The sequence below is a fragment of the Schistocerca gregaria genome, chromosome X (genome assembly GCF_023897955.1).
Source record: "Schistocerca gregaria isolate iqSchGreg1 chromosome X, iqSchGreg1.2, whole genome shotgun sequence".
Taxonomy (NCBI): domain Eukaryota; kingdom Metazoa; phylum Arthropoda; class Insecta; order Orthoptera; family Acrididae; genus Schistocerca; species Schistocerca gregaria.
The window spans coordinates 750,951,540-750,970,872 of record NC_064931.1 but is presented as its reverse complement, the minus strand read 5'-3'; the positions used below and the strand labels follow the sequence as shown (position 1 = coordinate 750,970,872).

Here is a 19,333-nt window from a genome sequence, read left to right as displayed (position 1 = left end):
TGATTTGGGTGAAGGTCACGGTTAAAGCAGACTCAGACATGGTAATTGGATGTCTCTATAGGCCCCCGGGCTCAGCAGCTGTTGTGGCTGAGCACCTGAAGAATAATTTGGAAAATATTTCGAGTAGATTTCCCCACCATGTTATAGTTCTGGGTGGAGATTTTAATTTGCCGGATACAGACTGGGAGACTCAAACGTTCATAACGGGTGGCAGGGACAAAGAATCCAGTTAAATATTTTTGAGTGCTTTGTCTCAGAACTACCTTGAGCAGTTGAACAGAGAACCGACTCGTGGCGATAACATGTTAGACCTTCTGGTAACAAACAGACCCGAACTATTTGAATTAGTTAATGCAGAACAGGGAATCAGTGATCATAAAGCGGTTACTGCATCGATGATTTCAGCCGTAAATAGAAATATTAAAAAAGGTAGGAAGATTTTTCTGTTTAGCAAAAGTGACAAAAAGCAGATTACAGAGTACCTGACGGCTCAACACAAAAGTTTTGTCTCAAGTACAGATAGTGTTGAGGATCAGTGGACAAAGTTCAAAACCATTGTACAATATGCGTTAGATGAGTATGTGCCAAGCAAGATCGTAAGAGATGGGAAAGAGCCACCGTGGTACAACAACCGAGTTAGAAAACTGCTGCGGAAGCAAAGGGAACTTAACAGCAATCATAAACATAGCCAAAGCCTTGCAGACAGACAAAAATTACGCAAAGCGAAATGTCGTGTGAGGAGGGCTATGCGAGAGGCTTTCAATGAATTCGAAAGTAAAGTTCTATGTACTGACTTGGCAGAAAATCCTAAGAAATTTTGGTCCTATGTCAAAGCGGTAGGTGGATCAAAACAAAATGTCCAGACACTCTGTGACCAAAATGGTACTGAAACAGAGGATGACAGACTAAAGGCCGAAATACTAAATGTCTTCTTCCAAAGCTGTTTCACAGAGGAAGACTGCACTGTGCTTCCTTTTCTAGATTGTCGCACAGTTGACAAAATGGTAGATATCGAAATAGATGACAGAGGGATAGAGAAACAATTAAAATCGCTCAAAAGAGGAAAGGCCGCTGGTCCTGAAGGGATATCAGTTCGATTTTACAGAGAGTACGCGAAGGAACTTGCCCCCCTTCTTGCAGCGGTGTACCGTAGGTCTCTAGAAGAGCGAAGAGTTCCAAAGGATTGGAAAAGGGCACAGGTCATCCCCGTTTTCAAGAAGGGACGTCGAACAGATGTGCAGAACTATAGACCTATATCTCTAACGTCGATCAGTTGTAGAATTTTGGAACACGTATTATATTCGAGTATAATGTCTTTTTCTGGAGACTAGAAATCTACTCTGTAGGAATCAGCATGGGTTTCGAAAGAGACGGTCGTGTGAAACCCAGCTCGCGCTATTCGTCCACGAGACTCAGAGGGCCTTAGACACGGGTTCACAGGTAGATGCCGTGTTTCTTGACTTCCGCAAGGCATTTGACACAGTTCCCCACAGTCGTTTAATGAACAAAGTAAGAGCATACGGACTATCAGATCAATTGTGTGATTGGATTGAAGAGTTCCTAGATAACAGAACGCAGCATGTCATTCTCAATGGAGAGAAGTCTTCCGAAGTAAGAGTGATTTCAGGTGTGCCGCAGGGGAGTGTCATAGGACCGTTGCTATTCACAATATACATAAATGACCTGGTGGATGACACCGGAAGTTCACTGAGGCTTTTTGCAGATGATGCTGTGGTGTATCGAGAGGTTGCAACAATGGAAAATTGTACTGAAATGCAGGAGGATCTGCAGCGAATTGACGCATGGTGCACGGAATGGCAATTGAATCTCAATGTAGACAAGTGTAATGTGATGCGAATACATAGAAAGATAGGTCCCTTATCATTTAGCTCCAAAATAGCAGGTCAGCAACTGGAAGCAGTTAATTCCATAAATTATCTGGGAGTACGCATTAGGAGTGATTTAAAATGGAATGATCATATAAAGTTGATCGTCGGTAAAGCAGATGCCAGACTGAGATTCATTGGAAGAATCCTAAGGAAATGCAATCCGACAACAAAGGAAGTAGGTTACAGTACGCTTGTTCGCACATTGCTTGAGTACTGCTCAGCAGTGTGGGATCCGCACCAGATAGGGTTGATAGAAGAGATAGAGAAGATCCAACGGAGAGCAGCGCGCTTCGTTACAGGATCATTTAGTAATCGCGAAAGCGTTACGGAGATGATAGATAAACTCCAGTGGAAGACTCTGCAGGAGAGACGCTCAGTAGCTCGGTACGGGCTTTTGTTAAAGTTTCGAGAACATACCTTCACCGAAGAGTCAAGCAGTATATTGCTCTCTCCTACGTATATCTCGCGAAGAGACCATGAGGATAAAATCAGAGAGATTAGAGCCCACACAGAAGCATACCGACAATCCTTCTTTCCACGTACAATACGAGACTGGAATAGAAGGGAGAACCGATAGAGGTACTCAGGGTACCCTCCGCCACACACCGTCAGGTGGCTTGCGGAGTATGGATGTAGATGTAGATGTAGAAGGCGGTTACAGTGAGGAAGGGAGAGGGGAAAGGAGAGGAATCTACCCGTAGATGCTGGGGTGGGAGCTCCTCGCCATATGGCTCACACTAAAAACAGGAAATTTTGAAGTGGAGGTGAGACCTAAGTGGGGACCGAACCGCCAAAAGGGTGAAAGAACAGGCAAAAGGAACAAAATTGCAACCAATACAGGAAACCAGGGGAATAGCCAGGTCGACAAAAAGCACAACACCGAGAGAGGGGAAGGAGATGGCAATGGGAAGGAGCGGGGATAGGGAGAGAGGGGGCAGGGAGAAGGAAAAGCAGGTAGGGAATGAAGAATGAGCTGCAATAGTTTGGGGCCCCGTGTGCGCCACACACAAACTCACGAAAGAACTGTAAGGCCCCTGGGGGGCACAAGATTTGAAAGTGATACGATCTTCAAACTTGTTTTACATCCCAATGGCACATTTCTGGACATGAGTTCCTGAACAAAATTTTATTTACTATGACCCATTTACAGCTCCTACAAGCCTGCAACAGGAAATGAGAAACATCCTGTACAGAATAAGTATCTGATGTGTAACTATTGCAAAAAATTAAAGTTTTAGAGGAATAATATTAGTAGGGCAAAGAAGCAGCATACAAAAAAATTAAAGTTTTAGAGGCATAATATTGGTAGGGCAAAGAAGCAGCAAAAGTTAGTAACTTCTTGTGCAATTTTTATGTACCTTCTAGGATTTTCAGTGGTTTGGCGGCATATCTGAATGTAAAGTTCATCCCTTAAAGCTGGTTTACTGTAACCATAATTGCATATCTCAAGTGCGACACTGTTAAAAGTCATTCCAACTTTGGCCTTCCGATCATTCATGTATATCTGTACCAATTTGAAAAGATCACAAGCATCTTTCTTCAATGCTTTATCTGATAACACTAGCATTGGTTTCCGAATAGGATCCTGAAATACAAAAATGTTGTTAATACTGTACAAGTGTTAACATATTAACTATTAAACAATTAATATATGCATTATAGCTTACACATTCATCTTGAGAGATTCTTGTCCCATATCAGTTGTACATTTCTAATTAAAAATGTGCAACTGAGATGGAACAATAAATGAGACCTATGTTACATTAATATTTGATACCAATTATTTTAAAATTTTACTATCGGTACCACCAATCTTGTCTATCACAATGCATTACAGAGACTATTTTCTGTCTTCCTCAGATAGGACTTCTTCTAATTATCACAAATGGATATCATCAACATTATAACATTAAAGAAGGTATACCATCCATTAAGTAACAAAAATCAAATTATTTAAAGAAAAAATATTAAATTATGTAAATAGATATTTCTCTATTTCACAATTTTTTCACCTATAGCATGTGTGTGTGTGAGTGGGTGGGTGGGGGGGCGGGGGGGGGGGGGGGGGGGGGGGGTAGGCTTGTGCCAAGTGAAGTTGCAATACCATTTTGTGATATTTATGTTTCTGTGCTAAGAATAGGCGTACACGACAACGGTGTTATTTGAGCATTCAACAGCTATTGTGAGTCACAAATTTCTGCCTTGTAGTGGTTGCCAACAGCCAACAATGTCAGCTGATGACCGCTATCTATAAATCGTGTCTTGTACTGGTTGGAATAAATTAAGTGCAGCTACACACAGAGGTTCAGAGTTGGCTATAATTATCATATGGCAGTGATACTTGGCAGATACGCTAATGCTTTAATGGGGAACTGAGTTACACTGGAAAAAGTTAATTCCAATTTTGCCCACCAGATGCAAATCTGGCACTGGACACTGTATGACACCCGTACTACTATTTGACAAGCCATAACATGAGTGAACAGTATGGCTATTGAGAAGAGTGACCTCGCACTGTTGTGGAACTGTTTTATGTCAATGGCAGTAATTACAGTGCTGCATTGAGAGAGTACCATCGATTGAAAGATCTGAGGAGAGGCCTAATGTCACTAAATGGTTTAAAGAAGATGACAATGAAATTAAGAAACAAGAGTGAGCTTGGTGTGGCACCTGGAAGAGGAAGAAGTTCTATCCCAGTGAAAGTTATTGACAAGGTTGCTGTTCCTTTAACTGATCATGTAGCATGTGTCCCAGGTAGTGGTAGTGTTGGTGCAGCATCACAAAAATTGTCCATCCCATGATCAACAGAGGGAGCATTTTGCACACTATATTACACATACAAGCACCCAAGCACCTTTATTCTCACTCCATTCTTCTTTGAAGAGCATACATCTGGAGGGCCTGTCAAGCATACCATGATGTCAACACAATTTCAAGACCTCCTTGTACAGCATGTGGTACATGCTTTGGAAGAGCACAGCCGACCGCGGTGGTCTCGCGGTTCTAGGCGCACAGTCCGGAACCGTGCGACTGCTACGGTCGCAGATTCGAATCCTGCCTCAGGCATGGATGTGTGTGATGTCCTTAGGTTAGTTAGGTTTAAGTAGTTCTAAGTTCTAGGGGACTAATGACCACAGCAGTTGAGTCCCATAGTGCTCAGAGCCATTTGAACCATTTTGAAGAGCACAATTGTGTGGAAACAACTGTTTTAATGCAAGATAGGGCAACACTTCATGTCACTTGCCCAGTGAAAGACCGGCATAGCACAACCTTCCATGAACATGTTATCTCAGAGGTTTTCCAGATCCGTGTGACTTTTGGCTCTGGGGATATCTAAAAGAATGCATTTACCAGGGACACATTCAGTTTCTACCTGATCTGAATGCCAGTATACAGGAAAACATTGCTCACATTCCACTAGAACTGGTGCAAGCAACTGTTTGTCATGTCATTTTTATGGATGCAGCACCTCGTCAACATCTCCAGTTCTCAAACTGAACAAATTGTGTAAGCAGTGGTTAGTAATAAAATCAACATTATGCCTTCCTCATTCATTTTACCTTTTCTGAACATGTCCCATTCCCACTCCATTAGATATGGAAATATTTCTATACATCTTTCTCACATTCACAATGCCAAATCTGCACCTGGTGGCCAAATCTGGAACTAATTTTTTTCCAGCATAAATCGGTTCTGCATTAACACATTAGCATATCTATCAAATTTCACTGCCATATGATAATTACATTCTACACTTGATCTCTGCGAGTAGCTTCACTTTAATCCTAGCCACCCGGTAGGTACTCAGAGAAGAATGAAACAGAATTGTATGCTGTAGTTTCAGAGGAAACTGGGAGAGCTGTGTCGACCCATACAGTACAGGATCTTCTTCACATTATTAGTTTGTGTACAAAACGCCAAAGAGGGTCCAAGCAGGTTACAACATCATGGTGGAGAAACTTGATATTAAATGATTCTCTCACAATGGATTTTGGTTTTACAGACCTGCAAAGATGTGTACATTTCCCACTCCCCCTCAATCAAAGTACAAATGTTTTGGGCATTTATGTGCATCAAAGCAGTGATAAAACTACTAGACTATCTAGAAACGTAATACACATGTACACAATCAAATATAACAGTGTAAAAAGTTTATCCCTACAAACAATACACAAGTGGTTGGCAGATATAATATACTAAGCATTTTTTGCCACTCAAGCAACAGAATGGGATCACTTTATTGATTGCCCACCATGGTGTACACTTCTAAAATCTACCTTTACAAAATCTGAATGTTTTTGTTACATAAAGAACAAGTTTAAGGTACATGTAACACACAAATTTTGAATAATATTCTGTGGGGACATTTTCCAATTAACTTTGTAAATTTGCAACACAATAAAATTCCTTTTTAAAGTAGATCTTCTATCAAAGCATCAGAAATAAATTTTGGACGCATATGTTCTGATATAAAGGACTTCATTTTTTAAAACATGGATCTCATAAATCACGGACAAATGCAAATGGGCAGATTTTCTATAGGTTTCAATGCTGTCAACAAAAAGGCAACATGACAGAGTAATTTTCCCTAAGGACGTGACTAGCTTCAATAACACACAATCAAAAGAAACCAGCATCTTCGCTGGCCTCTGCTCATTGAAACACAAGTAACACAGGGTGTGCCCAGAGGCTGCATGACAATTAGCAATTGCTAATGTACTCAATAGGTACAAAAATTTATCAGATTCTGAGAATCAGAAATGTATCATATCCTACTACAAAAAGAAAGAAAGGAAGATCTTTAATTTTCTGTGAGAATTCTGATAAAGTACAATACATATCTAGTAAGGGGGATCACATAGAGATCACTCTTGCCACAGTATTTTAGAGTCCCTGTCTCATATGCCCACTTGAAGGAATCTCAAGAATTCAAATACTTGCTGCTACACTTTGAACAGTTTGGTTTAGATTATACTACAGTGTTACAGGAGTGCTCGGAAAGCTTAAATGTACACATCTGGAAAAAAATGTGATAGTGTTTTTGTGAAATACTGATGGATAAATTTAGGTAATCTGTGTATTAAATAGATAGGAGACAATTACTACTGTCTCCATTAATGATGGTACAAAATACCCTGAGGAGTTGTTTGTGAATTATGTAGCTGTAACAACAATAAACATACTTGTTTACACATAACCTACAGTCTAAGAACACCAAACACACAATAAAGGAGGATATGATGAAATATACATTTAAAAGATTTTTCAGATTATTGGAAAAATCTAAATAGGAAACTATGCTATCCATTATATGACAAGTCAAAGACATTTTAAGTAAAAAGCATTTTAAAACTGTAGTTCACAATAATTTCTAAAAAAAGGATTCTATTATACTGCACTGAGGGATAAAGAAATCTACCTTTGACCATGAAAGCATATCTCTGATAGAGAATTTTTTACGGAAAATGCCCTTTTTATGGATATTGAGGTTATCTTGTGCATATTTCTCAATATCACTCTCAGATGGCAATTTCTTGTCCCGACTCAGAACGACGTGTGACTGCTGAAATGAATAAAAAGCAAATATTACTCTTCACAGAGTTTTAAAAGAGAAACAAAGCAGTCTGTCATGTCAACTACTGTGTTAAAATATCTGTGCCAATACAATTCTATAAGTGAAAAAATAATGTACACTGAACAGAGTTTTCGTCTTGATCCACTGGATAGTCTGCAATTTTTACAGATATACTGTATAGAAAATCATAGATGTTCAATAATATAAATCTCAGATATTGCATAATGTTTAAATACTGTATCATTCCACAATTGGAAATTCCAAATCCATCAGTATATTTGACACTAAAATCTCGTATTTAAATACTTCTATCCAGTAAAATGTCTGCATATCCTTTCTTACAGGTATCTGCTGGGAAGCCTTATCTAATAAAGACAAAGAACTTTTTATTGAAGTAGTGGTTTAAACAGTGAACTTTCTGACCAAAGTTAAGAAAGTAGTCATGAAATAAGAAAAATTGTCACTTATTGTACTTTAAGTGATAGTTATTTCAAAATCAATCATTAACTGATTTTAGGATTACAATCATCAAACTTTTGGGACACAGTTATGGCAAGAAGAAAAAGCCATGAGTAGAAAATCAATTTTTGTTACAAATCCATATCACGTATTCATTTTTAATAGTTCTTGAACATTAACAACTGAAATAATGTCACATTTGAATTTCTCACTGGATAAACATGATATGTTCTTGCAGAGTGCTAATGACTATGCTGGTGAGCACGAAAAAACAACAACAACACCAGCAGCAGCTGCAGTAAATACCCAGAGCATCTATATCTTTGAAAAGTTCTCAATATTATTATACAGGAAGTATGAATCTATAGGCAACTTTTATGAGAAATCAAGTCATCAGAGGAACCTGATGCAAAAAGAAGAAGCTATCTAATTAACACAAACATAACTGAAACATATCTGCTGAAACTCACAGCCGACATTAAAGCCAGATCATAATGGATGTCACTAAACTGACAAAGTAATATATAAAAGGCCACAAGAGTTTCGTATAGGAGGTCACTGATGGCTAAGAATGAAAAAGCCATTGTCGTTGTAAGGATGTCAAAGATATATAATGATAACCACATCACAAAAATGGAGAAGGTAAAATGCAGTCCCATTCACAACTGAGTGCACATGCAATTTCTGAAACTATACACATTTCACATGCACGAAATGAGCTCTCAAAATAATAATGCAAGGTTAATGAAAAGCAAATACTCAAGAACCAAGACGAAATGTGTCAATTAGGTTGAATGCTTTAGTATTAATTTCTCAGAGCTTGCGAATTTATTTAATAAGAGTTCTGCACAAGGAGGTTGGGAAAATACACACAAAAGTCTGGTAAATATTTACATTAGTAGATTTCCAGGCTATTTAAAAAAGAAAATGAATGAATGAGCAATGAATTATCTGAATAACTAAAATGGATAAAAGTTACCTGATTTTGTTTCAGAAACAAATCATAAATTGAGACACTAATGTTCTCATCCCTGTACACGTAAATGCAACTGTAATTATACATCACTAGCAAACCTAGCAATGCTTCACAACTGCTAAATATGTATGGGAACTGGATATACATTACAATCCGCTCCTTCCCCCTCTCTATGTCCGTCTTCTCCTCCTGCTATGTATCTTCACCTCCACCATCTAGACCTCCATCTCCACCTCCTCCACCTCCACCTCCCCTCTCTATGTTCATCCCTCCCCCTCCCCTCTATCCACCTCTCCTTTCCCCTCTCTCTGACTTTGTATATTGTTATTGCCAATGAAACTTATCGAGGTGGTGAAGTTGTTAGCACACTGGACTCATTTTTGCGAGAACTATGGTTCAAATCCACATTAAGCCATCCTGCTTTAGGATTTCCCTTAACTGCTCCAGTGAAATGCTGGGATGCTTCCTTCCCCATTCTTGAAGTATTTCAAACTTGTGCTCTGTTTCTAATGATGTTAGTGTCAATGGTACATTAAATACTAATCTTGTTCGCTTGCTTACATGGATCTGTGAGGACAGTTGTTTCAACGATGGTATTTTAATTAGTTTTGATCTGAAAATGGGTAGGATTACAAAGTTTGAAACAATTCGGATTATGTAATAGTATACCAATCATAAACCACCATTATGACTTTCCTGTTTTCTATTACAACCAACTGCGAGGAAGAAACAAAATAGCACTTAGTTTAGTATCTAATTTTTGTTAAAAATCATATAAAAGGAGAAAGAATATATATGGGAGAAACAATTTGTCTAATGGCTTAAATGCTCGCTATTGTAGTTAAAACTTGCAACAGAAAACCTGCACACTGTTATTTAAGAAAATACATATACCTCATGTCCTCCTCAATGTTTATTAAAGTATTGTGTAAGAATCTGAAGCAAATTGGTCAAGAGCTCTGAGATTTTTTCTAAGAATGTTCCCTCTTTATTTGCTATTATACATGTATTTATATACCACATATATTTAAAAATATGCAGCCTATATCCATACGAGCATTTATTACAGCTTTGTGTAAAAATCTGAATTAAATCTGTAAAGAACTTTTCGAGATTTTTGGTAACAACAACTTGTCTTTATATAGTAATACAGAGTACTAAAAGTTATCATTTGTTCCTGTGCTGTGACACAGGCACATATTTTCAAAAGACCGCACATGTGGCAGTGTATGTCATCTACTGAGGGCACCTCAGACTGTGTGTGTGCGTGCGTGCGTGTGTGTGTGTGTGTGTGTGTGTGTGAGTGTGTGTGAGAGAGAGAGAGAGAGAGAGATGTCACTGTCAGAGTTCACAACAGTCCCCAGTCTATTTAAGACTAGCCAAGCTATGCTCAGCCTCAGTTCTCCATTTGTATTGCTACAGCTCATTGTGTACACAATCTGGTCCTGCTGAATATTACTTAAATACAGTGTTCAAGTTTTAACACTTCTGTGGAATAAAGTCATGATCAGTTTGCTGGTAATGTTATATCTAATTACAACATAAGTGGTGGAGAATGTGGTCCTGTTCCCTGTGCAAATTTTTACTCTGGTTGGTCCTCCATTTATTCTCAAGATGGTACTATAGAGGACATTCTATGTCAGTTTGTCAAACATCGAGAATCATTCCCCACAGTGATGCACCACCAATCACAGGTACTTGATAATCAAATTCAGGTGCTTCAATCATTGGCCTCTGGTTTGTCTAATCCGCAGGCTACTCAGTCTATGTCACCTTCTGTTTTGCTCTCTGCACCCCCTGTGGTTTATCTGCTTCTCTTTTCTACATACAAGTAGACCATTGAGGAATGGGATGCATATGAGAAATGTCTATGACAAAACTTTCAAGCTTTTGGGATTACTGATGCTATTTTATGTCGTGCCTTGTTCCTTTCGTGGATATTGCGAAGAATGTATCAAGTCCTATGTTAACTCACCCCTCTGCAGGGTCCATCTTCTTTAACATTTGACCAGACGTGTGAACTTTTTTCCAAATATTATTGTAAGCGCACCCATGTTACTGTATCACAGGCCAAGTTTTACTGCATTAGGGAGCAACCAAATCAATACTATCGAGCATGGATGGTTGAACTCCGCAAGTTGTCATCATCATTATGTGTAGAAAGAGCCATATGCTCATCAGATAGTGAGAGATATTACGATTCGTTTAGCTCCAGATTGTGAGGTGTGAGAGCATGCCCTCCAGTGTGAAAACCTCCAAAATTTTGGCTATTGTACAGTCGTTCCCCCAAGATATCACAAGCTGCAGGTGACTGAATTGAGTCATGGTGTGAGGTATCAGCAATCCAACCCTCTTCTCCACACCATGCTTCAGATAGTTTGCTGGGGGGGGGGGGGGGGGGGGGGAGGGGGGGAGACATGGTCGTGGCGATCCGCACATGATCACAGCATCAGGGTGGCTATCGTCACTCCTAGCAAGAGCCACACAAACAAATTAAACATGCCAGTAAACAGCAATGTACGCATTCCACAGTTCCATCCTGCCCTTATTAATTCATTAATTGTGATTGCCCAGACTGCCCAAAATGCTGGGTTACCTGTCATAATTGCAACAATAAAGGTCACATTGCTTCCGTTTGTAATGCAAAAATTCAGCACAACGATCCTTATGAGAATATGGATGTAAATGTTGTATTGGCTATTTCTGTTGCACCAACAACCTTTTCATTGATCTTACGATTTTTCGTAAAGTACTGCACTTACAAGTGGATACAGGAGCTGTGGTTAACCTAGTCAAACTCACAAACTTATACAGACTTGGGCTTTTCTCGGGGCTTCTCCTCATGTCACGAAAGTTGGTTGATTACAATAAACAGAGTATTTCTATTGTCCGCCAGTTCCCTGCCCCAATGACCTAAAAGTTGATAGTCTACTCACTTATATTTCTTGTTGCAGATAACGCACATACAGAGAATCTTTCTGAATTAGGTGCTTTTAAATTGTTTGGTTTTACCATTTCAGATGAAGTGAATTTAGTGTCTGAACAAGTGTCATAAACACAGTTAGATGCATTATGTCCTGAGTTTTCCTCTGTGTCTCCCCTGGATTGGGGTGTAGCAATAATTTTCAAGTGCGCATTGACATGAAACCTTCTGATCAGGCTCAGTTTTTTCCGGGCCCATCCAGTTCCAGTGGCACTTGGGGAACAAGTTGAAAACAAATTAGACTGCCTCATGGAATCCGGTGTTTTTTGTCATATTGTATCAAGTGAATAGTAAACCCCTTAAATATATTAAAGAAACTAAGAAACCATCAGGCCAGTTATGCTCCTGCGGTGATTTTTAAGTTTCTGTGAATGCACAATCTGTAGTGAATACATACCTGATACTGCACTCGGATGAACTCTTTGCAAAGTATCAATACTTGCGGTTGCCTTTTGGAGTCGCCGGTGTCCCACTATTTTTCAACATTTTTTGGAACACCTTACAGTGTCTGTACCGGGTTGTGCAAACTATTTGGATGATGAGGTAGTTTCTAGGTGCCTCCACTGAGGAACATTTAAAAAATTTGCATGCTCTTTACTTCTGTCTTCCAAGCGGCCAAGTTGAAGTGCAACTTAGAAAAATGTCAATTTTTTTCAACCTTCTATAATTTATCTTGGGTTTGAAGTTCCTTGCATGGGTCTCAAACCCCTGCGTCAACATGGTTTTTGATACTGTGTAGCTTCCACACCCTACCTCAGACAAAAAACTTCTGGTTGTTCTAGGCAAAGTTGTCTACTACCCTAAATTTTTGCCAAGGGCAGCGACAATCGTGCAGCCATCACATGAGTTGCTGCGCATAGGTATTCAATTTCTTTAAAGACCATGTTGCGGTCTGTGACCTGCTTAGTGATGTACCCATGAGGCTTCCACTTGGTCCTTGCAATGAACACTTCACAATACAGGTCCTGGCTCATAGATATCTCGACGGCTCGAAGAGGCCTATTGCTTTTGCCTCAAAAACACTGACTCCTGCCCATATTAGGTACTCTCAGGTAGAAAAGGAGGCTTTGGCCATTGTATATGCCATGAAGAAATTCTATGGTTTTTTTTATGGTACTAAATTCCACCTGGCCACTGATCACATATCATTGGTTTCCTTATTCAGTCCTTCTGTGTCGTTACCAGATAAAGCAGCATATTGCATTCAAGGTTGGGCTCTTTTCCTTAATGTTACAACTACAAGATTCATTTCCGCCCTACGAATGAACACGCAAGTGCCAAAGTAAGTCATTATTTTATTATGAAGACACCACTCAGTTTTGATCTTTTAGTGACTGACAAGTATTTGTATGTCTCATATTTCACACAAAGACATCTTTAAATGAAGGGAGAGGGGTGAAACTGTGCCAAAACATAGAGTTATTCCTAATTATGTAAATCTGATAGCATGTCGAAATAAAATTATGTATTAAATGCAGAGTGAAAATAGTGAAATTAGTGTAATGCAAAATGGACATGAAAGTACTTGTTTTGTGTTTTGATGAGCGTTCATAGTTCTGGTGCATAGTGTTTTTTTTTCTTTTTTTTTTAATGGCAACGAATTATAAAATTATGTGGTGATAAATGTGTGTAAAATTATATAATGTATTTAGGTTTAAGTATTTAAATCTTATAAAATTGTAAACAAATTGTGGCCATGTTTACGAATTATTTTGATTAATGTAGTGTCATGTGACCCGACTCAGGACTGGGGATATGAGCGTGAAAGTGGGTTTTTTGGCCATTGTCCGTTGTGGTGGTAAGTTCAGAGCAGCAAAGTGCCGCGAGTGTAAGCATGGATGCGAGTGTACGCGAACAAACAGTGAAGGTTCAAATGGCTCTAAGCACTATGGGACTTAACATCTGAGGTCATCGGTCCCCTAGACTTAGAACTACTTAAACCCAACTAACCTAAGGACATCACACACATCCATGCCTGAGGCAGGATTCGAACCTGCAACCGCAGCAGCAGCGCAGTTCCAGAATGAAGTGCCTAACACCACTCGGCCACAGCGGTCGGCAACTGTGAAGGAACAACATGAAAGTGTGTAGTTACGAGACAATAAACCATGTGTATGAATTGCACTGATTATCATTTATCCAGATCAGATTTATTTGTGAACTTCAATATGCATGGCCACAAAGTTAGAAGAGGTTTTTTTAAAAAATAAATAAGTTTCAATCTGAACTTGTATAGTGTACCTCATTTTTCGCAAGGTTGTGCTATAGACAATTATGTATTTAATTCACTGCTGTTCAAAGACTAGCCAATATGACTCAGTATTAGGGGCACAAATGCAACCATTCACTACCAACACCCTTTGCAGATGAGCCACCTGTAAAATAGGTAGTGAATGAGCCCGAGTAAAGTTGCAGTCTCCTTGGATGACGCTGTCACATGCATGGGACCATATACATGTGGATTTTGGTGGCCCCTTTCTCGATGCTTACTGGTTGTTGGTCACTGATGCATATTCTCATTTTCCGTATGTATTTTTTTGTGTTTCCACATCCACAACTGCCACTGAAGCAGCCTTGTCCAAAAATTTTTCACTCCAAGGCTTGCCCACGATGTTAGTGTCCAATAATCGTCTACAATATTCATCGCAAGTGTTTGCGACATGTTGTGATTCCTGGGGTACTGATCACATCCTTGCCCAGCTGTTCCATCCACAATCTAATGGTGAGGTGGAACGCCTAGTTTGGATGTTCAAAACTCAAAATGAAAAAGTATGTTGCCAGTTCTTCGTCCAATGTTGCCTTAGATCAGTTTTTCTCCTCGTACCGTTTCACACCATTCGGCAAGAAGAGACTGACGGAGTTACTCCACAGGCATCAGCTGAGGACACTGCTAAACCTCCTGTATCCTCCACCTGGGCATCAACCCAGGCAGCCACAGTGCCTCTTCTGATAGAGTGTGCTTGTCTGGATGTGTCGTTTTGGACATTGCCATAAATGGATTCCAGCTGTCATTGCCAGATTCTAGGGGTGCCGTCTCTGTGACATCCACATGGTGCATGGCCTCTGCCCGAGGCACTATGATCAGCTTCACTTTCAAGTGGATGGCCGGGCACCCTCTCATGTCATATCATTGTCTCTGATTCCACCAACATCAGGTGTCACATCACCTGCTGCTGCCAGTTCTCTCTGCCAGCATGGACAAGAGCATCTATCCTCAGTGGCCGAACCACCAGTTCCTCTATTGCTTCTGGGACCCATTCCTGAGCAACCACTGATACCATTACAACAGCACCGTTAGAGCTGAGATTGACATGGAAACAGCCCTGACATCACTGGTGTTGCCATATGATTTGACACAGGAAGGTGGTCACAGACTGAGTCTACACCTGAAGCATTTTAGGCCGTACACTCCTGTTGCAGCATATCACCTTAGCCAGAGCCTAGTGGATGAGAAGGACAGTATGGACATCTCAAGAATCTGTGATCTCCGTGAGAGAGGAGGAATGCACATACTTTCAAAAGGCTGTGCATGCGGTAGTGCTATGTCATCCACAGAGGGTGCCTCAGGTTCGTGTGTGTGTGTGTGTGTGTGTGTGTGTGTGTGTGTGTGTGTGTATATAGAGACATCACCGTCAGAGCCCGCCACAGGCCCCAGTCTATTTAAGGGCAGCCGAGCTATGCTTGGCCTCAGTTCTCTATGTGTATTGCTACAGCTCACTGGGTACGTTGAGTGTTACTTAAATACTATATTCAGGTTGTTAATGTTTCCATGGAATAAAGTTGTGTTCAGTCTATTGGTTATGTTGTACTTGATATCAAGATGGTTGTTGAGTGGTGGTTGGAAAATAAGGAGACAGATTTTTATGACTATGCAATTCAGAAATTTGGTGCTCATCATGACAAGTGTCTTAGTATTGGCTGGAAATTACACTGAAAAGTAAATTAAGGTATAGGCTTCCATATAACAATAAATTGTTTAAAAAATCCACTTGCATTTATTTAACACAAGAACTGCACTTTAAAAAAAGCGTCATATTTGCAAAAATCTTAACACTCAGAAAAAATATCCCAAATGAAACATAACTCAAAGAGGCGTAGTACACTCTTCCAGCAACATGCACAAATCCTTATTTCTAGGGATAATTTTATAATGCTGTCCCAAGAGCCAGTAGCTCAGCATAGCATCCCACTGTTCTTGAAGTCAAAAGAGTGGTTTTTCTTTATGCTACACTCTACTATTGGCGATTTCTCTATGTGCCCGAGTCTTAAATGCCGGATGTGCTCCTCACAGTATTTTGAGATATGATGCTGTGTTTGCCACACGTATTGGGGCCATTTTCACAAGAAATGTTGTCTATCCCAGGTATGATCAGTTTTAGCGAGTCTTTTACAGAGCTGAGGTACTCTTTCATCTTAGGTGGTGATTGGAAGAGATTTTTATGTTGGATTTTTCAAGCAGCCTTGCAATTTTGGCTGAGAGCAGTCCCAAGTAAGGCAGGATAGGGTAGCTCCTGTCTTCTTCCTCCACCTCTCAGTTTACTGCATCTTTTCTCGTCTTGAATGTCCTACCAATCTGTGCTTCACTATAGCCATTTTTATAGAACCCTTCCTTCAAGTGCCGCAGTTTGATTGGGAGGCTTTCCTTATTTCAGATGACACTCTATGTACCAGGGTGGTTGGCACTGCCAGCCACTATGGCAAATTGTGGCAGCTCACAGTATGGACGTACAGGTCTGTGTAGGTCTTCTTCCTATGTATTGCATGGTCTGGTGTATATCCAAGAAAAGGAGACAACCATTCTTTTCTATTCCTACGGTGAATGCAAGGTTTTGATGGATGGTGCTGAGGTGGTCCAGAAACATATTCAGTGCCTGTCTGCCATGCTCCCACACCAAAAGAGTATTGTTAACGCACCAGAAGAAGTGCTCCGGTTTTTGGTGAGTGGTTTAGAGGACCCCCCTCCCTCTATGCATTCAACGTACCGATTTGCAATCCCAAGACCCAGGGGGATCCTGTGTCCACTCTATTCAGATGTTCATAAAACCCTCCACCACACTTTAAGTAGGTGATTATTACTCCGTGCTCAAAAAGTTTAATGGCTTGTGCCTCAAAATGATGAGTAAGGGTGCTAAAGAATTTTGAAGAGATACTTTCACAAACAGTGATTCAATGTCAAAGCTCACAAGCACGTCATCCTTTGACAGTCACATGTCCTTAAGTATTTCCATGAAACCTGCAGAGTTCCTCATGTGGTGACTGCACTGTCAGTTAAGGGTTTTTAGAATTGTCATACGATATTTACCCAGACCATAATCATGTGAGTTAATAGTGTTGAGTACTGGCTCCAGAGGCACACCTCCCTTGTGGATTTCAGAGAGTCCATACAGGTGCGGTGTGGCTAGTGTCCTGGGATATAGCCACTTCTTCACTACTTCTGATAGATCTGAGCTCTTCCAACAGAGCTACCGTTTTCCTGTGTGTGTGGGGGGGGGAGTGACGACTAGGGGCTTATCACCATGGTTATCAGTGCCCATAAGATGATCAACAGAAACAAACGTGGTTAAAAGTGTAAAAAGGCGAGGAAAAAAAATAGAAGGCAAACTGAGATAAATATCATGGTGGATAGCGTTAATAATTTTCAGATAAGGCGGCTACACTGAGTCATATACTGCACACCCATTGTCTAGCCACAATTGCATCAAAGCCCTATAAAAGTGGAGCAGATATGCACTGTTTGCTCCCCAATACCTGCGGTAAAGGCACTTTAAGATATTCAGTGTCATCTGTGTTCTGGCTTTCAGGTCTCTCACGTGTAGTAACCACAATGGTCTGGAGTCAAAAATGAGACCAAGAAACCTCACTGGGTCTTTAAAATTTGGAATGGTGTCCCTCATATTCAAATCAGGTAGATTAAAAATACAATGAGTTTGATTAAAATGAAGACACACATTTATTTGAAGAAAACTGAAAACTTGTCTTTGCAACCCACTCCTCTAAGCTCTGCATTGTAAGTTTCAACTGACAAGTCACTGTTCCAACACTAGAGGAGGAACAGAAAACTGCAAAATCGTTCACAAAAAAAAGGAGCACAGTAAAGGATTCCTTACTGTAGAAATTATACTATTTATGGCAATGACAAAGAGGGTAACACTGAAAACAAAGCCCTGAGGAACACCATTCTCCTGCTCAAAATGAGCAGACAGCACTTAGATAGGAAGGACCATATAAAGATGGGGTGGTGGCCACAAAAGTCCCATTGGCGGACTACCCTAGAATACTGTGTCTCCAGTAGTGTGTAGGCCTTACTGATGTCAAAGAATACACTGATATAGTGATGGTTACATAGTAAAGCCTCCTGAATAGCCGCCTTTAGCAGAATCAAGTTGTTGACAGAGGATCAAAATCTCCCAAATACACACTTAGAGTGGCTGACGAGTTGCCTGGTCTCTAACATCCAGACAAGACGACAGTTAACCAATCGTTCCAGGGCATTTCCTATACAGCTTGTTAAGGTGACGCTCCAGCAGCTATTGGAACATGTTTGATCCTTTTCTAGTTTCATGAGAACTATCAGAATGGCCCCTCTCCATGAATCAGGAAGGTGGCCTGACTGCCACATCAAATTGAAACATGTAAGAATTTCCTTTGATGCTGCTTGATCACAAGGATAAGGGGCAGTTGTAAAACTCAGAATTGTTGGATCTTAAGTTCAACTCCCTCTCTGTGGTCACATGGTAGTAGAGGAATGTAAAATCCTCGCTGACATTGGCAGCGGTCAACGCAAAATACTCTGCCATCGTCTGAGCGATGTCTCCGGGCATTGTTTAGACACACACTGTTTCAGTACTGCTGCTGCTGGTAAGCGATTGTATTTATCAGGAATCTTCCTGATGGTTTCCCATACTTTCGTAGAACAAGTTGAATTGTTGACAGACTCCAGGAATGCTTCCCATGATCTCCTCTTTCACTCCTTAATTAAACTGAGCCTCAGCTGTTGCACTTGAAAGAGTGTGAGGTTGTCTGCTGTTGGGTGGCATTTAAACCTTCATAGAGCTGCATGCCTGACCTGGAGTGCAGAGCAGCACCCAGTGGTCCACCAAGATACAGCATGTCTCCTAAGGTGACCTGAGGACTTTGGGGTGGATAAGAAAGCACCATGGTGAATCACTCAGGTGATGTGGTCCACCCTTTCCTGGACACAGCCTATGAGTTCAAACACAGCCAGTTGGATGAACATTGTTCAGTTAGTCCTGCTGACCATCCATTTTGGTGGCTTCCGTTCCAATAATACTCCATGAAGCAGGTGGATCCACAGCAGCAAGTGGTCACTGGAATGAATGGTGCCAATTGCTTCACACTGAGCAGAGTCTATGATGGCTAGAGAGCAGAAAGAGAGCTTGATCGCTGAGGATGCCCCAGAAGCAGCTGAGAAATGAGTGGCATACACAGCT

At 40.5% G+C, this 19,333-nt stretch overlaps 1 protein-coding gene across 4 annotated transcripts in view; it reads right to left on the bottom strand.

The window, feature by feature from the left end:
- The window catches only part of LOC126299431 (rho GTPase-activating protein 39), a 319,731-nt gene that overhangs the window by 52,752 nt on the left and 247,646 nt on the right, over positions 1-19,333 (bottom strand). For all 4 annotated transcript variants that reach the window (XM_049991331.1, XM_049991333.1, XM_049991330.1 and 1 more), the window contains 2 exons: positions 7,309-7,452; positions 3,248-3,474 (listed from right to left, as the gene is read on the bottom strand). In XM_049991331.1, coding sequence (XP_049847288.1) covers positions 3,248-3,474; positions 7,309-7,452 — 371 coding nt within the window. The remainder of the gene's footprint in view (positions 1-3,247; positions 3,475-7,308; positions 7,453-19,333) is intronic.